Here is a 26,502-nt window from a genome sequence, read left to right as displayed (position 1 = left end):
CGGCCCGTGTCCTAGCAACCCACTACTCCAGCCCGTGTCCTAGCAACCCACTATTCCAGCCCGTGTCCTAGCAACCCACTACTCCAGCCATGTCCTAGCAACCCATTAATCCGGCCCGTGTCCTAGCAACCCACTGCTCCAGCCCGTGTATTAGCAGACCACAACTCCAGCGTTTCCTAACAACCCAATACTCCAGCCTTTTCCCAGCAACCCACTACTCCACCCATGTCCTAGCAACCCACTACTCCAACCCATGTCCTAGCAACCCACTACTCCAGCTGTGTCCTAGCAACCCACTACTCCAGCCCATGTCCTAGCAACCCACTACTCCAACCCATGTCCTAGCAACCCACTACTCCAGCTGTGTCCTAGCAACCCACTACTCCAGCCCATGTCCTAGCAACCCACTACTCCAACCCATGTCCTAGCAACCCACTACTCCAGCTGTGTCCTAGCAACCCACTACTCCAACCCATGTCCTAGCAACCCACTACTCCAGCCTTTTCCTAGCAACCCACTACTCCACCGTATCCTGTCAATGTGCAGCAATGGTGAAAATTAAGCCACACTCACTCTTTCACCTCTGTTTAATTCCTGTGAATGGTAACTAATAATGAGTTTAACTTTGACTAGGCCCAGTTTAAATGTATGCTTTAGAATATCATTGATTTTAACTGTTTTACAGTGAAGGACTTGGACACCGAAAAGTACTTCCATTTGGTGAGTACTTCTTTATATATTCTTGATATAACTGACCCAGATTCTGTAAGCTTTTGCATTCTACTCTCTCTGCAGCAAAAGTAGCTGGTGGTGATTCAGTGCACCATGTCCAGATCTCTGGCAAAGCAGAGAACTAACCAGAATGATCCCAACACCCTCCAGACAGTGTAAATGGAAATCTGTCACACAGATACCTGCTATTCCTGTGCTTAACTGACTGGTCTTCACTTGGTGAATCAATGTCCCTGATATTTGACTGTCTCAATCCCCTTGTCATTGCCATAATTTGGCAGTAATTTACTGCCAAAACTGCAGGGCAATGAACTGAAGTGGGAAATATAAATGTGTCTGGTTCAGAGAGTGGAGTTGAGGAGCATTGTTATTACAGAGGAGAGGAAGCTTTGATCTGAATGGAACATGTGCTCTACCTGACCAGACAGCGTTTAATGCAGATAGTTTATCCAAGCACCCCCGACCCTGATCTCTCCTGGTCCTTGCCCCACTCCCTTAATCCACCCTGACCCTCACCCACCTATCAAAATATCCCAAACCAGGTAGCGCTGTGTTAGATTCAATTCCTGACCAATCAGAACCTTTCCTTTTTACCAAACCAGGTGCTTCCAAATGATGAACTTGTTGAAACGAAGAGATCTCACAAACATTGCCACCGCAAGAAGGTTTTGCCAGAGATCTACCTGACCAGACTGCTCTCCACCAAGGTGGAGTATTGTAAAAATGAATCCTATTGTACAACTAGAGAGTTCAAGCTGTAACAACAAGAGCTGCTGCTGCTCGTGCTGATTGCAGTGTGTGCGTGTGCATTTGCGCTTGTTCGTGGGACTGTGTGTGTGTGTGTGCGTGTGTGCAGGTGGATACACGTGTGTGTGTGTGCGAGCATGTGTGTGTGTGTGCGCATGTGTGTGCATGGGTGTGCGGGTCTGCACAGGTTTGTTTCATGATTTGAATGTATATGTAAGCATACAGCAGCTGGGTTTGGATCTCACCAAGCCATGGGCATCATATGTGCAAGTGCAGCTAACTGAGTGTGAGCAATTCCACCATAATCACAGCAACAAACCCCAGCCCAAAACACCAACCCCAGCCGACACCAACAACCCCAGCCGACACCACCAACCCCAGCCCTCACCTCCAACCCCAGCCCTCACCTCCAACCCCATCCCAAACCACCAACCCCAGCCCTCACCTCCAACCCCAGCCCTCACCTCCAACCCCATCCCAAACCACCAACCCCATCCCAAACCACCAACCCCAGCCCTCACCTCCAACCCCAGCCCTCACCTCCAACCCCAGCCCTCACCTCCAACCCCAGCCCTCACCTCCAACCCCAGCCCTCACCTCCAACCCCAGCCCTCACCTCCAACCACATCCCAAACCACCAACCCCAGCCCAAACCACCAACCCCAGCCCTCACCTCCAACCCCATCCCAAACCACCAACCCCAGCCCTCACCTCCAACCCCAGCCCTCACCTCCAACCCCAGCCCTCACCTCCAACCCCATCCCAAACCACCAACCCCATCCCAAACCACCAACCCCAGCCCTCACCTCCAACCCCAGCACAAAGCACCAACCCCAGCCCTCATCAACAGCCCCAGGCCTCACCACCAACCCTAGCTCAAACCATCAACCCCAGCACAAAACACCAACCCCAGCCACACCACCAAACCCAGACAATACCACCAATCCCAGCTCAAACCACCAACCCCAGCCAAAACCATCAACCGCAGCCCAAACCATCAACCCCAGCCCTGACCACCTACCCCAGCCCTCACCACCAACCCCAGCCCAAAGCACCAACCCCAGCCCTCACCAACAACCCCAGGCCTCACCACCAACCCTAGCTCAAACCATCAACCCCAGCACGAAACAACAACCCCAGCCACACCAACAAACCCAGACAATACCACCAATCCCAGCTCAAACCACCAAGCCCAGCCCTCACCAGCAACCGCAGCCCTCAACACCAACCCCAGCCCACAACACCAACCCCAGCCCACACCACCAACCACAGCCCTCACCACCAACCACAGCCCTCACCATCAACCGCTGCACTCACCACCATCCGCAGCCCAAACCAGAACCCGCAGCCAAAACCACCAACCACAGCCCTCACCATCAACCTCTGCACTCACCACCAACCACAGCCCAAACCACAAACCACAGCCCAAACCACAAACCACAGCCAAAACCACCAACCACAGCCCTCACCATCAACCCCTGCACTCAGACAATACCACCAAACCCAGCCCAAACCACCAACCCCAGCCCTCACCACCAACCCCAGCCCTCACCACCAACCGCAGCCCTCACCACCAAGCCCATCCCAAATCACCAAAACCAGCCCAAATCACCAACTACAGCCCTCACCACCAACCGCAGCCCTCACCACAAAACCCAGCCCTCACCATCAACACCTGCACTCACCACCGACCGCAGCTCAAACCACCAACCGCAGCTCAAACCACCAACCCAGCCAAAACCATCAACCTCAGCACAAACCACCAACGCCAGCCCTCACCACCTACCCCAGCCCGCAACACCAACCCCAGCACAAAGCACCAACCCCAGCCATCATCAACAACCCCAGGCCTCAATACCAACCCTAGCTCAAATCATCAACCCCAGCACAAAACACCAACCCCAGCCACACCACCAACCCCAGCCCAAACCACCAACCTCAGCACAAACCAAGAACCCCAGCACTCACCACCAACCACAGCCGACACCAACCACCAGCCCTCAATACCAACCACAGCCCTCACCAATAACACCAGCCCTTACCATGAACCCCAGCCCGAACCACCAACCCCAGCCGTCACCACCAACCCGGCGCTCACCACCAACCCCAGCTAAAACCATCAACCTCAGACCAAATGACCAACCCCAGCCCTCAACACCAACCCCAGCCCTCACCACCAACCTCAGCACAAACCAAGAACCCCAGCACTCACCACCAACCACAGACCAAACCACCATCCCAGCCCTCACAACGAACCCCAGTCCTCACAACCAACCCCAGCCCAAAGCACCAACCCCAGCCCTCACCACCAACCCCAGCCCTCACCACCAACCCCAGCCCTCACCACCAACCCCAGCCCAAACCACCAACGCCACCCCTCACCACCAGCCCCAGACCAAACGACCAACCCCAGCCCTCGCCACCAACCCCAGCCCTCGCCTCCAACCCCAGCCCTCACCACCAACTGCAGCCCAAACCACCAACACTGGCCCTCACCGCCAGCCCCATCAGTCACCGCCAATCCCAGCCCAAACCACCAATCCCAGACATCACCACCAACCCCAGCCCTCACCACCAACCTCAGCCCTAACCACCAACCCCAGCCCTCATCACCAACCCCAGACCAAACCACCAACCCCAGTCCTCACCACCAACTCCAGCCCAAAGCACCAACACCAGCCCTCACCAACAACCTCATCCCCAGCACCAAACCCAGCCCAAACCACCAACCCCAGAACTCACCACCAACCCCAGCCCACACTACCAACCCCAGCCCGCAACACCAACCCCAGCCCAAAGCACCAACCCCAGCCATCATCAACAACCCCAGGCCTCACTACCAACCCTAGCTCAAATCATCAACCCCAGCACAAAACACCAACCCTAGCCACACCACCAACCCCAGCCCAAACCACCAACCTCAGCACAAACCAAGAACCCCAGCACTCACCACCAACCACAGCCGACACCAACCACCAGCCCTCAATACCAACCACAGCCCTCACCAATAACACCAGCCCTTACCATGAACCCCAGCCCGAACCACCAACCCCAGCCGTCACCACCAACCCGGCGCTCACCACCAACCCCAGCTAAAACCATCAACCTCAGACCAAATGACCAATCCCAGCCCTCACCACCAATCCCAGCCCTCAACACCAACCCCAGCCCTCACCACCAACCTCAGCACAAACCAAGAACCCCAGCACTCACCACCAACCACAGACCAAACCACCATCCCAGCCCTCACAACGAACCCCAGTCCTCACAACCAACCCCAGCCCAAAGCACCAACACCAGCCCTCACCACCAACCTCATCCCCCAGCACCAACCCCAGCCCTCACCACCAACCCCAGCCCTCACCACCAACCCCAGCCCAAACCACCAACGCCACCCCTCACCACCAGCCCCAGACCAAACGACCAACCCCAGCCCTCGCCACCAACCCCAGTCCTCGCCTCCAACCCCAGCCCTCACCACCAACTGCAGCCCAAACCACCAACACTGGCCCTCACCGCCAACCCCAGCAGTCACCGCCAATCCCAGCCCAAACCACCAATCCCAGACATCACCACCAACCCCAGCCCTCACCACCAACCTCAGCCCTAACCACCAACCCCAGCCCTCATCACCAACTCCAGCCCAAAGCACCAACACCAGCCCTCACCAACAACCTCATCCCCAGCACCAAACCCAGCCCAAACCACCAACCCCAGAACTCACCACCAACCCCAGCCCACACTACCAACCCCAGCCCGCAACACCAACCCCAGCCCAAAGCACCAACCCCAGCCATCATCAACAACCCCAGGCCTCACTACCAACCCTAGCTCAAATCATCAACCCCAGCACAAAACACCAAACCCAGCCACACCACCAAACCCAGACAATACCACCAAACCCAGCCCAAACCACCAACCCCAGTCCTCACCACCAACCCCAGCCCACACTACCAACCTCAGCGCACACCACCAACCACAGCCCTCACCATCAACCCCTGCACTCACCACCAACTGCAGCCCAAACCACCAACCCCAGCCAAAACCACCAACCCCAGCCAAAACCACCAACCCCAGCCAAAACCATCAACCCCAGCCCTCACCACCAACCCCAGCCCACACCATATACCTCAGCCAAAACCATCGATCCCAGCCCAAACCACCAACCCCAGTCCTCACCACCAACCCCAGCCCACACTACCAACCTTAGCGCACACCACCAACCACAGCCCTCACCATCAACCCCTGCACTCACCACCAACTGCAGCCCAAACCACCAACCCCAGCCAAAACCACCAACCCCAGCCAAAACCACCAACCCCAGCCAAAACCACCAACCCCAGCCAAAACCATCAACCCCAGCCCTCACCACCAACCGCAGCCCACACCATATACCTCAGCCAAAACCATCGATCCCAGCCCAAACCACCAACCCCAGTCCTCACCACCAACCCCAGCCCACACTACCAACCTCAGCGCACACCACCAACCACAGCCCTCACCATCAACCCCTGCACTCACCACCAACTGCAGCCCAAACCACCAACCCCAGCCAAAACCACCAACCCCAGCCAAAACCACCAACCCCAGCCAAAACCACCAACCCCAGCCAAAACCATCAACCCCAGCCCTCACCACCAACCGCAGCCCACACCATATACCTCAGCCAAAACCATCGATCCCAGCCCAAACCACCAACCCCAGTCCTCACCACCAACCGCAGCCCACACCATATACCTCAGCCAAAACCATCGATCCCAGCCCAAAGCTCCAACCCCAGCCCAAACCACCAACACCAGCTCTCACCCCCAATGCCAGCCCACACCACCAACCCCAGCCCTCAATACCAACCACAGCCCTCACCACTAACACCAGCCCTCACCACCAACCTCAGCCCAAACCACCAACCCCGGCCCTCACCACCAACCCCAGCGCAATCCACCAATCCCAGCCCTCACAACCAACTACTGCCAAAACCATCAAGCGAAGACTAAATCACCAACCCTAGACCTCATCACCAACCCGAGCCCAAACCACCAATCCCAGCCCAAACCACCTACCCCAGCCCTCACCACCAACCCCAGCCCTCACCACCGGCTCCAGCCCAAACCACCGACCCCAAACATCAGCACCAACCCCAGCCCTCACCACCAACCCAAGCCCTCACCACCAAACCCATCCAAAACCACCAACCCCAGCCCAAACCACCAGCCCCAGCCCTCACCACGAATCCCAGGCCAAAACACCAACCGCAGCCGTCACCACCAACCCCTGCCCTCACCACCAACCCAAGCCCTCACCACCAACCCCAGCCCTCACCACCAAACCCATCCAAAACCACCAACCCCATCCCAAACCAACAGCCCCAGCCCTCACCACGAATCCCAGGCCAAAACACCAACCGCAGCCGTCACCACCAACCCCTGCCCTCACCACCAACCCAAGCCCAAACCACCAACCCCAGCCCTCACCACCAACCCCAGACCAAACCACCAACCCCAGCCCTCACCACCAACTCCAGATCTCACCACCGACCACAGCACACACCACCAAACCCAGTCCTCAACAACAACCCCAGCCCAAACCACCAACCCCAGCCCAAACCACCAACTCCAGATCTCACCACCGACCACAGCACACACCACCAAACCCAGTCCTCAACAACAACCCCAGCCCCCACCACCAGCCCCAGCCCAAACCAACCCCAGCAAAAACCATCAATCCCAGCCCAACCTCCAAGCCCAGACCAAACCACCATCCGAGGCCCAAACCACCAACCCCAGCCCTCACCACCAACCTCAGCCCTCACCACCAACCCCAGGCCAAACCACCAACCCCAGCCCAAACCAGCAACCCCAGCCCAAACCAGCAACCCCAGCCCAAACCAGCAACCCCAGCCCGAACCAGCAAATCCAGCCCAAACTACCAACCCCATCCCTCACCACCAACCCCAGCCTTCAGCACAAACACCAACCCTCACCACCAAGCAGATCCCAAACCTTTAACACCAGCCCAAACCACCAACCCCATCCAAAACCACCAAGCCCATCCCAAACCACCAACCCCAGCCCAAACCAGCAAGTCCAGCACAAACCACCAACCACAGCCCAAACCAGCAAGCCCAGCCCAAACCACCAACCCCAGCCCAAACCACCAGCCCCAGCCAAAACCACCAAACGTAGCCCAAACCATCAACCCCAGACCAAAATTCCATCCCAGCCCAAACCACCAACCCCAATCCTCACCACCAACCACAGCCCGCAACACCAACCCGAGCCCTCACCACCATGCCCATCCCAAACCACCAACACCAGCCCAACCAACAACCCCAGCCCAAACCACCAAGCACAGCCCAAATTACCAACCCCAGCCCCAAAGCACCAACTCCAGCCCTCACCACCAACTCCAGCCCTCACCACCCACTCCAGCCCTCACCACCAAACCCAGCCCAAACCACCAACCCCAGCCCTCACCACCAACTCCAGCCCTCACCACCAAGCCCAGACCTCAACACCAAACCTAGCCTAAACCATCAGCACCAGCTCAAACCACCAACCCCAGCCCAAACCACCAACCCCAGACCTCACCACCAACCCTAGCCTAAACCATCAGCACCAGCTCAAACCACCAACCCCAGCCTGAACCATCAATCCCAGCACAAACCACCAACCCCAGCCCAAACCACCAACCCCAGCCCAAACCACCAACCCCAGCCCTCACCACCAACCCCAGCCGAAACCACCAACCCCAGCCTGCAACACCAAGCCCAGGCATCATCACCAAGCCCATGGCAAACAACCAACACCAGCTCAAACCACCAACCCCAGCACAAACCACCAACCTCACCGTAAACCACCAAACCCAGCCCAAACCACGAACCACAGCCCAGACCACCAAGCCCAGCCCAAACCACCAAACCCAGCCCAAACCACCAAACCCAGTACTCATCACCAAGGCCAGCTCTCACCATCAACCCCAGCCCAAACCTCCAAGCCCAGCCCAATCCAAAACCCGTCCAAACCATCACCCCAAGCCCAAACCTCCAAGCCCAGCGCAAACCACCAGCCCCAGGCCTCATCACCAAACCTAGCCCAAACCAACAGCCCCAGCCCTCACGACCAAACCTAGCCTAAACCATCAACACCAGCCAAAACCACCAACCCCAGCGCAAACCACCAACCACAGCCCAAACCACCAAACCTAACCCAAACCAACAGCCCCAGCCCTCACGACCAAACCTAGCCTAAACCATCAACACCAGCCAAAACCACCAACCGCAGCCCAAACCATCAACCCCAGACTAAACCATCAACCCAGCCCAAAATTCCATCCCAGCCCAAACCAACAACCCCAGACATCACCACCAACCACAGCCCTCACCATTAACCCAGCCCAAACCACTAACCCCAGCCCAAACCACCAACCCCTGCCCTCACCACCAACCCCAGCCCAAACCACCAACCCCTGCCCTCACCACCAACCCCAGCCCAAACCACCAACACCAGCCCTCACGACCAAACCCAGCCCACACCAGCAAGCCCAGCCCAAATCACCAACCCCAGCCCAAATTACCAACCTCAGCCCCAAAGCACCAACCCCTGCCCTCACCACCAACCCCAGGCCAAATCACCAACCCCAGCCCAAACCACCAACCTCTGCCCTCACCACCAACCCCAGCGCAAACCAGCAACCCCAGCCCAAACCACTAGCCCCAGCCTTCACCAGCAAACCTACCCTAAACCATTAACCCCAGCCAAAACCACCAACCACAGCCCAAACCACAGACCCAGCCCTCGCCACCAACCCCAGCCCTCACCACCAATCCCAGCCCACACCACCAACCCAGCCCACACCACCAACCCAGCCCACACCACCAACCCAGCCCTCACCACCAACCCAGCCCTCACCACCAACCCAGCCCTCACCACCAACCCAGCCCTCACCACCAACCCAGCCCACACCACCAACCCAGCTCAAACCACCAACCCAGCCCACACCACCAACCCAACCCTCACCACCAACCACAGCCCTCACCACCAACCTCAGCCCTCACCACCAACCACAGCCCTCACCACCAACCCCAGTCCAAACCACCAACCCAGCCCAAACCAGCAAACCCAGCCCAAACCACCAACCCCAGCCCTCACCACCAACCTCAGCCCTCACCACCAACCCCAGCCCTCACCACCAACCTCAGCCCTCACCACCAACCCCAGCCCTCACCACCAACCCCAGCCCTCACCACCAACCACAGCCCTCACCACCAACCCAGCCCAAACTACCAACCCCAGCCCAAAACTCCAACACCAGCACTCACCACGAACCTCAGCCCCCAGCACCAACTCTAGTCCTCACCACCAACCCTAGCCCTCACCACCACCCCCAGCCCAAACCACCAAACCCAGTACTCATCACCAAGGCCAGCTCTCACCATCAACCCCAGCCCAAACCTCCAAGCCCAGCCCAAACCACCAACACCAGCCCAAACCATAACTCCAACCCAAACCTCCAAGCCCAGCACAAACCACCAGCCCCAGCCCTCACCACCAACCCCAGCCCTCACCACCAAGCCCATCCAAAACCACCAAACCCAGCACAAACCACCAACCCCAGCCCAAACCAACAAAATCAGCCCAAACCTCCAACCGCAGCCCAAACCATCAACCCCAGACCAAACCATCAACCCCAGCCCAAAATTCCATCCCAGCCCTCACCACCAACCCCAGCCCAAACCATCAAACCCAGTACTCACCACCAAGGCCAGCCCTCTCCATCGACCCCAGCCCAAACCACCAACCCCAGCCCAATCCATCACACCGAGCCCAAACATCCAAGCCCAGCCCAAACCACCAGCCCCAGGCCTCACCACCAAACCTAGCCCTCACCTCCAATGCCAGCACTCACCACCAACCCAAACCATCAACCCCAGCCAAAACCACCAACCGCAGCCCAAACCATCAACCCCAGACTAAACCATCAACCCCAGCCCAAAATTCCATCCCAGCCTAAACCATCAACCCCAGCCCAAACCACCAACCACAGCCCTCACCACCAAACCCAACCCAAATTACCAACCTCAGCCCCAAACCACCAACCACAGCCCTCACCACCAAACCCAACCCAAATTACCAACCTCAGCCCCAAACCACCAACCCCTGCCCTCACCACCAACCCCAGGCCAAATCACCAAGCCTGGCCCAAACCACCAACCTCTGCCCTCACCACCAACCCCAGACTAAACCATCAACCCCAGCCCAAAATTCCATCCCAGCCCAAACCATCAACCCCAGCCCAAACCACCAACCCCAGCCCAAACCACCAACCCCAGCTGAAACCACAGACCCAGCCTCCACCACTGACCCAGTCCCCACCACCCCACCAAAATCAGTCCTCAACAACAACCCCAGCCCAAACCACCAACCCCAGCACACACCACCAACCCCAGCACACACCACCAAACCCAGTCCTCAACAACAACCCAAGCCCCCAGCACCAACTCTAGTCCTCACCACCAACCACAGCCCAAACCACAGACCCAGCCCAAACCACCAACCCCAGCCCAAACTACCATCCCCAGCCCAAACCACCATCCCCAGCCCAAACCACCATCCCCAGCCCAAACCACCAACCCAGCCCAAACCAGCAAACCCAGCCCAAACCACCATCCCCAGCCCAAACCACCAACCCAGCCCAAACCACCATCCCCAGCCCAAACCACCATCCCCAGCCCAAACCACCATCCCCAGCCCAAACCACCAACCCAGCCCAAACCACCAACCCAGCCCAAACCACCAACCCAGCCCAAACCACCAACCCAGCCCTCACCACCAACCCCAGTCCAAACCACCAACCCCAGTCCAAACCAGCAACCCCAGCCCTCACCACCAACCACAGCCCTCACCACCAACCACAGCCCTCACCACCAACCCCAGCCCAAAACTCCAACACCAGCCCTCACCACGAACCTCAGCCCCCACCACAAACCCCAGCCCCCAGGAACAACCCCAGCCCAAACCACCAACCCCAGCCCAAACCACCAAACCCAGTACTCATCACCAAAGCCAGCTCTCACCATCAAACCCAGCCCAAACCTCCAAGCCCAGCCCAAACCACCAACACCAGCCCAAACCATAACTCCAACCCAAACCTCCAAGCCCAGCGCAAACCACCAGCCCCAGCACTCACCACCAACCCCAGCCCTCACCACCAACCCCAGCCCTCACCACCAAACCCAGCCCACACCACCAACCCCAGCCCTCACCACCAAACCCAGCCCACACCAGCAAGCCCAGCCCAAATCACCAACCCCAGCCCAAATCATCAACCCCAGCCCAAACCACCAGCCCCAGCCCTCACCACCAAACCTAGCCTAAACCATCAACCCCAGCCAAAACCACCAACCACAGCCCAAACCATCAACCCCAGCCCTCACTACCATGCCCATACCAAACCACCAAGCCCAGCCCAAACCACCAAGCCCAGCCCAAATTACCAACCACAGCCCTCACCACCAACCCCAGCACAAACCACCAACCCCAGCCCAAACTACCAACCCCAGCCCAAACCACCAACCACAGCCAAAACCACCAACCACAGCCAAAACCACCAACCCCAGCCAAAACCGTCAACCCCAGACCAAACCATCAACCCCAGCCCAAAATTCCATCCCAGCCCCCAGCACCAACTCTAGTCCTCACCACCAACCCCAGCACAAACCACCAACCCCAGCCCAAACCACCAACCCCAGCCCAAACCAGCAAGCCTAGCCCAAACCACCTAGCCCAGCCCAAATGACCAAAACCAGCCCAAACCACCAACCACAGCCCACAATCACCAGCCCCAACCCTCACCGCCAAACCTAGCTTAAACCATCAACCCCAGCCCAAACCACTAACCTCTGCCCAAACCACCAACCCCAGCCCAAACCACCAAGCCCAGCCCAAATTACCAACCACAGCCCCAAAGCACCAACCCCTGCCCTCACCACCAAACCCAGCCCAAACCACCAACCCCTGCCCTCACCACCAACCCCAGGCCAAATCACCAACCCCAGCCCAAACCACCAACCTCTGCCCTCACCACCAACCCCATCCGAAACCACTAGACTCAGCCCTCACCACCAAACCTACCCTAAACCATCAACCCCAGCCAAAACCACCAACCCCAGCCCACACCACCATCCCCAGCCCTCACCACCAAACCTACCCTAAACCATCAACCCCAGCCAAAACCACCAACCACAGCCCACAATCACCAGCCCCAACCCTCACCACCAAACCTACCCTAAACCATCAACCCCAGCCCTCACCACCAACCCCAGCCCACACCACCATCCCCAGCCCCCAGGAACATTCCCAGCCCAAACCATCAAACCCAGTACTCACCACCAAGGCCAGCTCTCACCATCAACCCCAGCCCAAACCACCAACACCAGCCCAAACCATAACCCCGAGCCCAAACCTCCAAGCCCAGCGCAAACCACCAGCCCCAGCCCTCACCACCAACCCCAGCCCACACCACCATCCCCAGCCCAAACCGCCAATCCCACCCCAAACCACTAATCTCAGCCTAAACCACCCACCCCAGCCCTCACCACCAACCCCAGCCTAAAGCACCAACCTCAGCCGAAACCACCAACCCCAGCCCAAACCACCAACCCCAGACCAAACCACCAACCCCAGACCAAACCACCAACCTCAGCCCTCACCACCAACCCCAGACCAAACCACCAACCCCAGCCTCACCACCAACCCCACCCCAAACCACTAATCTCAGCCTAACCCACCCACCCCAGCCCCTACCATCAACCCCAGCCCCCACCACCAACCCCAACCTCCACGACCAACACCAGCCCAAACCACCAACCCCAGCCCTCACCACCAACCCCAACCTAAAGCACCAACCTCAGCCGAAACCACCAACCCCAGCCCTCACCACCAACGCCAGCCCAAACCACCAATCCCAGACCAAACCACCAACCCCAGACCAAACCACCAACCTCAGCCCTCACCACCAACTCAGCCCTCACCACCAACCCAAGCCTAAAGCACCAACCTCTGCCCCCACAACCCATGCCAGACCAAACCACCAATCCCAGCCCAAACCACCAACCTCAGCCCCCACCATCAACTCTAGCCCTCACCACCAACTCCAGCCGCACCACCAACCCCAGCCGCACCACCAACCTCAGCCCCCACCATCAACCCTAGCCCTCACCACCAACTCCAGCCGCACCACCAACCCCAGCCGCACCACCAACCTCAGCCCCCACCATCAACCCTAGCCCTCACCACCAACTCCAGCCGCACCACCAACCCCAGCCCTCACCACCAACCCCAGCCCTCACCACCAACCCCAGCCCTCACCACCAACCCCAGCCCTCACCACCAACCCCAGCCCTCACCACCAACCCCAGCCCTCACCACCAACCCCAGACCAAACCACCAACCCCAGCCCTCACCACCAACCCCACCCCAAACCACTAATCTCAGCCTAAACCACCCACCCCAGCCCAAACCACCAACCCCAGCCCTCACCACCAACCCCAACCTAAAGCACCAACCTCAGCCGAAACCACCAACCCCAGCCCTCACCACCAACGCCAGCCCAAACCACCAACCCCAGACCAAACCACCAACCCCAGACCAAACCACCAACCTCAGCTCTCACCACCAACTCAGCCCTCACCACCAACCCAAGCCTAAAGCACCAACCTCTGCCCCCACAACCCACGCCAGACCAAACCACCAATCCCAGCCCAAACCACCAACCTCAGCCCCCACCATCAACTCTAGCCCTCACCACCAACTCCAGCCGCACCACCAACCCCAGCCGCACCACCAACCTCAGCCCCCACCATCAACCCTAGCCCTCACCACCAACTCCAGCCGCACCACCAACCCCAGCCCTCACCACCAACCCCAGCCGCACCACCAACCCCAGCCCTCACCACCAACTCCAGCCGCACCACCAACCCCAGCCGCACCACCAACCCCAGCCGCACCACCAACCCCAGCCCTCACCACCAACCCCAGCCCTCACCACCAACCCCAGCCCTCACCACCAACCCCAGCCCTCACCACCAACCCCAGCCCTCACCACCAACCCCAGCCCTCACCACCAACCCCAGCCCTCACCACCAACCCCAGCCCTCACCACCAACCCCAGCCGCACCACCAACCCCAGCCCTCTCCACCAACCCCAGCCCTCACCACCAACCCCAGCCCTCACCACCAACCCCAGCCCTCACCACCAACAGCAGCTCTCTCCGCCAACCCCAGCCCAAACCACCAACCACAGCCCTCACCGCCAACCCCAGCCCCCACCACAACAGCTGAAGAATTTAAATTCTAATATGTGAATAATTTTAAATCAACAGGATTTATATAAATCAGGAATAAAAAGCTAATCTCAGTAATTGTGACCATGAAGCTATAGGTTTGCTGTAAAAGCCCATCGGGTTCACTGATGCCTTTTGGGGGAGGAAATCTGTTGTCCATACATGGTCTAGCCCACTCATGACTCCAAACTCAAAGCAACATTGTTGACTCTAAATTGTCCTCCGAAATGACCGAGCAAGCCTCTCAGTATACCAAAACCATCACAGAAAAATCTAATAAGAATAAAACCAGACAGACCATCCAGGCTCAACCTCAGCATCAGACACGGACCTACAAAATCCTCCTCACTAACATCTGTGGACTTTTACCACCAGTTAGGAGAGCTATCCCACAGACCAGTTAAGTAACAGCCAGACATAGTCATACTCAAACCAAGCCTCGGCATCCATGAGGTGCTGGGGGCCATCAGCAGCAGCAGAATTGTACTCAACCACAATCTGTAACCTCATGGTCTGGCATAACCCCCACTCCTCCAGTACCACCAAGCCAAGGGATTAACTCACGTTCAGTGAGGAGTGTAGGAGGGCATGCCAAGAGCAGCACCAGGCGTACCTAAAAATGAGATGCCAACCTGATGAAGCTACAGCACAGGACATGCTATAAATACTAAGCAATCCAACAACCAGCGGATCAGATGTAAGCTCTGCCAACTCTGCCGTCTTGCTGCCGTTATACAGGGGCCTTGGTGAGATTGCACCTGGTGTATTGTGCACAGGTTTGGTCCCCTTATCCAAGGAGGGATATACTTGCCATGGAGGGAGTGCAATGGAGGTTCATCAGATTAATCCCTGGGATGGCAGGATTGTCTTATGAGGAGAGATTGGGGAGACTGAGTCTGTATTCCCTAGAGTTTCAAAGAATGAGGGGTGACCTCATTGAAACTTACACAATCCTTACAGGGTGTTACAGGGTGGATGTGGATAAGATGTTTCTCCTGGCTGGTGAGTCTAAAACCAGGGTCATAATTAGGATAAGAGGTAGGCCATTTAAGACTGAGATGAGAAGGAATTTCTTCACTCAGAGGGTGGTGAATCAGTTTACTCTCGATCATCAGTAAAGTAATGGAAGGGGTCATCAACAGGGCTATCAAGTGGCATTTGCTTAGCAATAACCTGCCCACTGATGCCCAGTTTGGGTTCCGCCAGGGCCACTCAGCTGCTGACCTCATTACAGCCTTGGTTCAAACATGGACAAAAGAGCTGAACTCCAGAGGTGAAGCAAAAGTGAGTGCCCTTGACATCAAGGCAGCATTAGACGGAGTGTGGCATCAAGGAGCTTTAGCAAAACTGGAGTCAATGGGAATCAAGGGGAAAACTCTGCACTGGTTGGAGTCATACCTAGCACAAAGGAAGATGGTTGTGGTTGTTGCAGGTCAGTCATCTCAACTCCAGGACATCACTGTAGGAGTTCCTCAGGGTATGGACCGGGTGCAGGAAGGTGGGATTAGAAAGGGCACCTGGGTGTCCTCAGGCTGGCATGGACAAGATGGGCTGAATGGCCTCCTTCTGTGCTGTAACTTTTCTATGGTTCTATGGTAGTGTCCTTGGCCCAACCATCTTCAGCTGCTTCATCGATGACTTTCCTTCCATCGTTAATGATGGTTGCACAATGTTCAGCACCATTCATGATCCCTCAGATACTGAAGCAGTCCATGTCCAAATGCAGCAAGACCTGGATAATATCCAGGCTTGGGCTGATAAGTGGCAAGTAACATTCACACCTCATAAGTGCCAGGCAATGACCATCTCCAACAAGACAGAATCTAACCATTACCCCTTGATGTTCAATGACATTACCATCACTGAATCCCCCATTATCAACATCAGGGGGTTACCATTGACCAGACACTGAACTGGACTGGCCATGTAAATACTGTGGCTACAAGAGCAGGTCAGAGTCTAGGAATCGTGCGATGAGTAACTCACCTCCTGACTCCACAAAGCCTGTCCACCATCTACTAGGCACAAGTCAGGAGTATGATGGAATACTCTCCACTTGCCTGGATGAGTGCAGCTCCAACAACACTCAAGAAGCTTGACACCATCCAGGACAAAGCAGCCCAATTGATTGGCACCCCTTCCACAATCATTCACTCCCTCCACCACCGACGCACAGCAGCAGCAGTGTGTACCATCTACTAGATACACTGTGGGAATTCACCAAGGCTCCTTAGACAGCACCTTCCTACTCCACAACCCACTACCATTTAGAAGGACAAGGGCAGCAGATAGATGGGAACACCACCACCTGGAAGTTCCGGTCCAAGCCACTCACCACCCTGAATTGGAAATATATCGCCATTCCTTCGCTGTCTCCCGCCAGACCCAAACAATCCTCATTCCCTCCCACTGATTCTGTTCCTCTTGTTTATAGGGCACACTGCAGAAGTTCCTGGATGATTTGTTTCGTGCAGTGCTCAGTATCCATGCAGTGAAACCCCCCTTTGCTGTGAAGTATTTCTTTGATTTCCTGGAGGAACAGGCTGAGAAACGGGGCACCACTGACCCAGACACCCTGCACATCTGGAAAACCAACAGGTGGGTCAGCAGCTTCACTGGGCACTGGGTGGGTTCCATCGCACTGTGTACATTAGAAAATCACTGCTCTGTATCGAGCAACACCGCACTGACCTACCACTGGAGCTGGAGACTTTTTAACTTGCCAGATGGTTCTCAGAGACTCTCTGTCATGTCTCTATATGATTTCTGCCAGAACCTTTAAGAGTGGCTGCACAAGCTGCTATTCCAACTTCTATCCTGGGTGCCCAGTTTGACATCTCACCAGGGTCTCCCCACACCCCGGGGTCTCCCCACACCTTTGAGTCAGTTTTCTATTCTTAAGCTTGATTCACTCAAAAGTGTAGAATTGAGATGTGTTTTCTCCTTCCTTTTCAGCTTGCCTCTGCGCTTTTGGGTGAATATCCTGAAGAATCCTCAGTTCGTCTTTGATGTGGAAAAGACTGACCATATGGATGCCTGTCTGTCAGTGATAGCCCAGGCCTTCATTGACGCCTGCTCCATCTCTGACCTCCAACTAGGCAAGGTAATCACTCAGCACAGCCAAGGCCCAATGGGGAATTACAGACTGGAACCTGAACTGGGGTTTGGGTGGTTTATATATACAATAACAGATACCCGGGAGTGAGTTACAGACTGCAATCTAATTGAGGGATTCGGGTGGTTTATATATGGAATAACGAGTGAGTTACAGACTGGAATCTAATTATGGGGTAGGGGTGGTTTATATATGGAATAACAGATACCCAGGAGTGAGTTACAGACTGGAATCTAATCGAGGGGTTCGGGGTGGTTTATATATAGAATAACGGATACCCAGGAGTGAGTTACAGACTGGAATCTAATCGAGGGGTTCGGGTGGTTTATATATAGTATAACAGATACCCGGGAGTGAGTTACGGACTGGAATCTAATCAAGAGGTTCAGGTGATTTATATATAGAATAATAGATACCCAGGAGTGAGTTACAGACTGCAATCTAATCAAGGGGATTGGGTGGTTTATATATATATTACATAGAAGTAACTCCTTAGAGTACAAACACGTTTCTATTTGTTTCAGATGAAGTTACATTGTTTCATAGTTTGCCATTGTGAGATTTGAACTCTTGATCTTGGGGTTACAAACCCAGTACCATAACCACTTGGCTATACCAGGAATGACTTACAGACTGGAATCTAATGCAGGGATTCGAGTGGTTTATATATAGAATAACAGATACCCGGGAGTCAGTTACAGACTGGAATCTAATCAAGGGATTCGGGCAGTTTATATATAGAATAACAGATACCCGGGAGTGAGTAACAGACTGGAATCTAATCGCGGGGTTTGGAGTGGTTTATATATACAATAACAGATATCCGGGAGTGAGTAACAGACTGGAATCTAATCGCGGGGCTTGGAGTGGTTTATATATACAACAACAGATATCCGGGAGTCAGTTACAGACTGGAATCTAATCAAGGGATTCGGGCAGTTTATATATACAATAACAGATATCCGGGAGTCAGTTACAGACTGGAATCTAATCGAGGGGTTTGGAGTTCTTTATGCATATAATAACAAGGTTTTAGGTTAAATCGATATCGATTATACCATTGGTACTGTTTGTTTAGCTAGCCTCTGAGGTGACTTCATGTGCCTCTCCATTGCTGTGAGACAGCCCCAAATATAATTTTGAGCTCCAGCTGCTCACGCGATGCCGACATTCTCATTTCATTGAAAGTCTAATTTTAACTTCCAAATGGTCTAGCAATTGGAAAAGGACAGAGTACAAACAGCATATGCAGTATAAATAAATAAATGAAACGCACAAGGCCATGCTTTAATCTACCATTCCTGAAATCACTCCATAGCCAGACAGGTTCTTTCAAAGTGTACTATGATTTTCATGTGGAAATGAGCCAGCCAATCAGCACACAGCAAGATCCCACAAGCTGCAATGAAATAAATGGGCGGTTTTAGTTATCTTGGTTATGAATAAATGTTAGTCAGAACTCTGCAGAGGACTCCCCTGCCCTTCTTCAATCAGAAGACAAATGGGGCCTCGGTTTAACAGCACCTATGACAGTGCAGCATTCCCTCAGCAGCAAAGCAAACATCACTTCTTGTGCTTACTGGTGTTTCCCTGTGTATATCCAGGGCTTTCTGAGAACGTGATGCACAATCTCATTTTTTTCTTTCCATTAGGATTCACCAACAAATAAACTGTTGTATGCCAAGGAAATCCCAGAGTACAAGAAGGCTGTGCAGAAATATTACAGAGAGATCCAGGAAATGATCACACTGAGCGAACAGGAAATGAATGCTCACCTAGCGGAGGAGTCCCGGGTAAGCACCAGAGACTGAAAGGAAGGAGGAGCAAGGGAGATTGTAGAGGAAGATTTATTCTGTATCTAACCCCGTGCTGTACCTGCCCTGGGAGTGTTTGATGGGGACAGTGTAGATGGAGCTTTACTCTCTATCTAACCCCTTGCTGTATCTGATCGAGGAGTGTTTGATGGGCCAGTGTAGAGGTAGATTTACTCTGTATCTAACCCCGTGCTGTACCTGTCCTGGGAGTGTTTGATGGGGACAGTGTAAAGGGAGCTTTACTCTGTATCTAACCCCGTGCTGTACCTGCCCTGGGAGTGTTTGATGGGGACAGTGTAGAGGGATCTTTACTCTGTATCTAACCCCGTGCTGTACCTGCCCTGGGAGTGTTTGATGGGACAGTGTAGAGGTAGATTTACTCTGTACCTAACCCCGTGCTGTACCTGCCCTGGAAGTGTTTGATGGGGACAGTGTAAAGGGAGCTTTACTCGTTTTCTAAGCCCATGCTGTACCTGTCCTGGGAGTGTTTGATGGGGACAGTGTAGAGGGAGCTTCACTCTGTAACTCACCCCATGCTGTACCTGCCCTGGGAGCATTTGATGGGGACAGTGTAGAGGGAGCTTTACTCCATTTCTAACCCCATGCTGTACCTGCCCTGGAAGTGTTTGATGGGACAATGTAGAGGGAGCCTTATTCTGTCTGTAAGCATACGCAATCTTGCTGTGTCAATGTGACATATTGCTTCCCTCCTCAGTTCTGATGTTGCTCCTGGTGACAAGCTGAGATGCATGAAGATTATTTGTTTTTTGATGCTCACTGTAAGGTGTAGCAAGCCTTGGTTACAGAACTTGAAACACTTCCTTTAATTGTCTTTTCAGAAATATCAGAATGAATTTAACACCAATTTTGCGATGGCTGAAATCTACAAATATGCCAAGAGATATCGCAGTCAAGTGAGTTCCTCGCCGTCTCTTCTGTTTCCATAAATTCATGCTGTTTCTGTTCTGCAGAGAGAGCTAAGCAGGAGGGAACTGATCAAGTGACCAAACAGACCCCAGCAGGCAGATGTGCTCCTATCTACAGCTCCCCCACCCCCTGCCCCCCACAGCCAATCACACGCACACACACACACACACACACACACACACAGACTCAGACATGGTCAGACACATACACACTCAGAGACACGCCCTTTTACTCAGCCATGCTCAATCACTGACACGTGCGTACTCACTTATTCAGAGATGTGCACTGACATACACACTCATAAAATCACAATAGGAATGGGAGTAGGCCATTCGGCCCCTCGAGCCTGTTCCACCATTCATTAAGTTTATGGCTGATCTGATTGTGGCCTCAACTCCACTTTTCTGCCTATTCCCATGAGCCCTTGACTATCTAACTCAACCTTGAATATATTCAATGAGCCGGCCTGCAATGCTCTCTGAAGAAGAGAATTCCAAGATCTAACACCCTCTGACAGAAAAACATCCTCCTTGTCTCCGTCTTTACTGGGAGACCCCTTATTTTTAAAATTTAGTTCTAAATTCCCCCATGAGAGGAAACATTCTCTCAGCATCTATCCTGTCAAGCCCCCTCAGAATCTTATATCTTTCAATAAGATTGACTCTGATTCTTCTAAACTCCAATGAGGAGAGGCCCAACAGACTCAATCTTTCCTCATAAGACAACCCTTCATCCCAGGAATTAGCCTAGTGAACCTTCTCTGAGCTACTTCCAAGGCAAGTATGTCCCTCCCTATGTCAGGAGACCAAAACTGTACGCACTATTCCAGGTGTGGTATTGGCAGCTTAGGTGTCTGTTTCTGCTTCTAAGTCATGAAAAAGGTTCAGAGGTGGTTCACTTGGCTGATTCCTGGGATAAGGGTTTGTCTAATGAGGAAAGATTGAGCAGGTTAGGCTTCTCCTCATTGGAATTTAGAAGAGTCAGAGGCGATCATATTGAAATCTATAAGATTCTGAGGGGGCTTGAAAGGGTAACTGCTAGGAGGTTGTTTCCCCAGGCCACTATAGTCAGCTCTGTCTTCAAACACTTGTAATTGCCTGTATTTAACCTTAAGATATTAGTTTTGGACCCATGTTTCTCACCAAATTGCATGTGAAATTCCATCATGTTATGATAACTGTTGCCTAGAGGCTCCTTTACTTTGAAGTCACTAATTAATCCTGTATCATTACACATTACCAGGTCTAGAATACCCTGCTCCCTGGTTGGCTCTAGAATGTATTGTTATAAGACATTGTCTTAAAAACACTCTAGGAACTCACGCACCAGGCTACCTTTGCCAATTTGATTCATCCAATCGATATGAAGATTAAAATTTCCCACAATTATTGCAGTACCTTTCTTACAAGCCTCCATTATATTATAACCACTGTTTGACAGAATATACATGAAGTGGGGCTAGTACAGACTAATAGACATGAATGCTCACTCACAAACATTCCAGCTGTGTCGCTGGCTAGTGATGAGGAGTGGGAGTTCAACCTGACTTCTCTTTAAACCCCTTCCCTCACCCAGGAGCAATGCTCATCATGACACTGTGCTCCAAATATCACCAGTAGAAAACGGGAAGAGTGCCTTGGTTAGGAGCTGCCTCTGGTGTGCATTCTCTGTGAGCTTGTGTCTTTCACCCATTCAAGTTCCTCAGGTTCAGTTGCTTCTGTGCCTTATTATCAGGTGTCCCAGGTCAGCCTGTGATTAGGAATGACAAACTGAAAGCAGAGCTGTGCCCCTGAACTTCACATCCGTCTCACACTCTGCTCACAAATGTGGGCTCTATATGGAGTAACATTACACTACTGCTGCTGCTGCTGTTTGTAGATCTGCCATCATGGTATGTCACCCTCATCTGGCCTGTACCATTCTCACACATCACTCTGTCACATCCAACATCCAAATATGCCCAGCCCGACACCTCCTGCTACTGCTCTCCACTGAGCAAACGTCTTAGCATCCACATTTCAAAGACCTCTATTTCCTTCCACAGATCTTTACTTATTGTCCACACAGGACAGTGGCGGGTTCCTGCAGAATCCTGTTGTACATGTCAAAAGCTGTTTACACTCGGCACAGGTTTAAGAGGTTTTGCACTAAACAAAGTTTTAGAGATCCCACCTGTGAATGTTGGCTGCTCTCAGGAGGTGAGAGCAGGTTCCTGACTCATTCTCTCCTCTTTCTCCAGCCCGCCCACACTCACGGTCTCTCTCTCTCTCTCTCTCTAGGTGATGAATGCCTTGGAATCAAACTCAGCGACCCGACGCATGCAGTTTCAACACAAGTTTGAACAAGTCATTGCACTGATGGAGGATAATATTTATGAATGTTGCAGTGAGGCCTAGCTGGAGTGAGCTCACTGACTGAGTACACCACTGACCCGCACTTCTAACGCTGACAACCTTCAACAGACTGTTCTTCACAACAACTCGTCCATTAGTGCTGTCCAACGGCCCTGAATATAAAAGGGATTGTGTTTTACTCCAGTCAGTAACAGCCAGGCATGGGGGCTTTTGACCAACACTAAGAATTAGTGGCAGCATGTGCCGTGGGTTATGGGTGGTATGGGTTTTATATCCCTGTCTGATGGGCTGGTCATGAGTACAACCTGTGCAATCCCAGCTGGGGGGGGGAGGGAAGGGTTACAATTGACGGGGTGGTGCAGAGGAAAGAAGAAATGTATGTTCTTGGAATGGTGGTAGTGGGGGTGGGTGGGTGGGGGGGGGGGGGGGGGGGGGAGGTGGTGCGGGTGGTGGGCATTGTTATCACGGTGGGACCCAGCTATAGAGACATCACATCTGGCAGAGCAGTCTGATACAATCTGAGGGAAGCAGTGGGTGGGAGGAGACAGAAAAATCACGCAGAAAAATATCAAGAGCCACAACTGTGGTGTGAGCACAGCTCGATGGTCTTTGTAGTGGAGACATTGTAAAGAAGGGTAGGAATTGTACACAGAGCAGAACTGGTGCCAATAATCTCAGGGCTCCATCAATTGGGAATGAGGAGGCTTGGAGGGGCGTGTTACTGGGGGGGTTGGAGGGAAGGGTGCGGGTGGGCAGTCATCAAGTGACAGTCCTACATTCTCAGGGATTCATTTCAGATCTTGCGATTGAGTCTGTTGGGGGTGGGGTTGGGTGGGGCGGGGGATTTATTGTAGAAATGAGATTATTTCATGATTGCACAGAATTGTTTAGCTTACTGAATTTTTTAAATGGAGACAAGAGCCGCCTTTCTATCCTTCAAATCAGCCTCCCTGTTTAATGGCCCTTTGCCACTTCCAAACTGAACATTGAGGCTCCAGTTCATAGTGATGTTTAATTTTACAAATGTAACACATTAAGCAAGTGTACTTACTAACACATGTGGTTGGAGGGAGGCCATTCAGCCCCTCCCGGGATGTTCACTGCTCTTGGCCTCAGCGGTCCTGCGTTCCATTCCACCCCGCCCACCCCCTGCCTGCCCATTGGTCCATTGGTCCTGCTGTGGCAGTGGTGGGTAAGATGAGATGACTCATCCATGATGATCCATGCAGTCACATCCCCAGCCACTTGCTCACCCTCTGGGCTGGCATAGGTCTAGATGGGTTGAGTGGCCATGAGCAATTGGGTGTGTGCTGTTCCCTTGCTGCAGGATGAAGTGTATAAAGGTGATGGCTTACATTCCACAGCTAGAGATGAGCAGTGTCCCATCAATATATGGCAATAGAAACACCTCTGAAAATTGGTTAATTCGGGTTAATTATCTAGAGAATTAGTTATCTAGAGACATTAACACTAAATGATGAGGCTGCAACCTTGAATTCGATGGGACTGTCGAAACAGGCACCCAAGAACCCAATACGCCAATGGCGCGAGTGTATGACTCTGAAGATGAAGTGCACCACCTGCCATATTGGTCAAGGCCCCTGCATAGTCGTCCAGGGTCTCCACCTGGATCAGGTATGAAGCCTATCGGCTGTCGGAGGCTCACTTTGAAAAATTGGTTGTGGATTCTCAGGACCAGGGAGCTGCTTTTGGAACCTGTCTGTAATAAGCCAGTGAGGCTGGAGAATCAGCAGGGCCTGCACCATGCTCAGCACCAGCATGCCAGAACTTTCATACTACTCAAGAACTAATCCAATGCTGCAACAATCAGTGGGAGTAAAGTGGAAGTAAATGCCATCAGAATAGCCATGATTTTATTGAATGGCAGACAGGATCAAGGGGCTGAATGGCCTAGTCCTGCTCCTATTCCTTATGTTCTTATGTAAATACACTTCATACAGTCAACAACCATTAATCGTGCAGTTAAGTGGGACTCTTCATTTCCCTGAAGCAGATTGTGTCCATGTAAAACAATGGATTTAAGCTGAATCCTTCTTTTGGTGTCTAAGTGGTGCCGAAGTTCAGGTTTCTGTTGAACAGCACTGATTCAATATGTCTCGAAGGTAACTGACATTGTTTAGTGTTACAGCCTGCGAGCGATTGCATGGACTTCATTTAATGTATCAGACTATCGCTGTGAGTCTTTATTTTTAATAAAATGGTTTCTTGCATGCTGGTTCATCCTCACTTTCTCAATGCTCAAGAACCAGGTTGGTGTTCGAAGCTAGTGCCCAGATTGAACCTTGAAACCATGATGAATGCCACGCTTCACACGAGAGACACTAACCTTCTTGCGATTCATTTCATGAATTCAGTGATCATTGGCATCTGGTGTTCTATCCAGTCCTTCCAAACAGAGTCATAAGCCAAAATTGTCCAGCCCATCACACTGGTGGGATCTTCCAGTCCCACCGACATGAACAAAGATTTCAATTGCTCGTCGGCACCATCGTGGGAAAGCAGCCGTAGAGGGGTTAGAACATTCCGGCCAGTGATAGCTGACTGAAAAGAATTGCTTTCTTTACCCAGAAATAGGCCCCAGATGAATGAGTGAGAGAGAGAGAGATCGGAGTAGTGAACAAACACAGCAGGATTCTGAGATGGTATACAACAGTGCTTACATCCTGGACTAATGTCAGAGCTTAAAGTGTTCCAAACTGTGAAATACTTGGGTAGTTTGTGGCTTCACATCAGATATAATCAACATGGAAACAGCCAGATTGCCACTGAAACCTAACTGACAAGGAAACTGCTGCCAAGCCCAGGCGATATGTGACTCCAGAATCACACTTGGATTGTCAGCTCGTAATGGCAAAGCAAACATCCATTACAATCTGTGAAAAATAATTCAGAGGAAGACAGGGCCCAGAGACTGGGAGAGCTGTCCCGGGGACAGGGCCCAGAGACTGGGAGAGCTGTCCTGGGGACAGGGCCCAGAGACTGATAAAGTAAAAGCTGATAAATTTGTAGTCACGTACCTTAGAGTGAAGTATGAACCTAGTGAGTCTCCTAACAGCTGCCAAACCCAACAGTGTAGAAAGAGCTCACTTCCAGAATGAATTGGAGTAAATCTCTGTATCAGATCCAATTAAGGATGATGCTGAGCAAGCAGATCTCTAATAGATGGAGGGGGATGCACAAACATTTGCAGCTTCCAACATAGCAGAGCACAACACTTGAGTGAAAAAGGCAAAGATGAAGTGTTTTCAGTCAGAAGTTCCAACTGGACAGTTCTACTCATCTTCCTCCTGAGTCCCATTGTTTTGGATGCCATTCCCCAGGTAAGTTGGTCCATTCCACGTGATGTTAAACAGCAGCCAGTACTTGGGACAGTGAAGGCCGTGGACCTTGACCAAATCCTGATAGAAGTGCTGAATACCTGTACACCAGAGCTATCCACTCCCCAAACTAAGT

The 26,502-nt window shown here is 53.2% G+C and overlaps 1 protein-coding gene across 1 annotated transcript; it reads left to right on the top strand.

The window, feature by feature from the left end:
- Nucleotides 1-548: 548 nt before the first annotated feature.
- LOC121280015 (plexin-D1-like) lies at nucleotides 549-23,369 on the top strand. The gene is made up of 8 exons (XM_041191643.1): nucleotides 549-603; nucleotides 686-720; nucleotides 1,335-1,439; nucleotides 17,253-17,416; nucleotides 17,774-17,921; nucleotides 19,586-19,726; nucleotides 20,587-20,661; nucleotides 22,954-23,369. Exons 1-8 carry the CDS (start codon nucleotides 549-551, stop codon nucleotides 23,068-23,070), a joined length of 840 nt encoding a protein of 279 aa, XP_041047577.1. The 3' UTR covers nucleotides 23,071-23,369.
- The last annotated feature ends 3,133 nt before the right edge of the window (nucleotides 23,370-26,502 follow it).

Source organism: Carcharodon carcharias, chromosome 7 (genome assembly GCF_017639515.1).
Source record: "Carcharodon carcharias isolate sCarCar2 chromosome 7, sCarCar2.pri, whole genome shotgun sequence".
In the NCBI taxonomy this organism is placed as follows: Eukaryota; Metazoa; Chordata; class Chondrichthyes; order Lamniformes; family Lamnidae; genus Carcharodon; species Carcharodon carcharias.
Note: the sequence above shows the minus strand (reverse complement) of the source record. Positions and strands in the feature narration are given on the sequence as shown.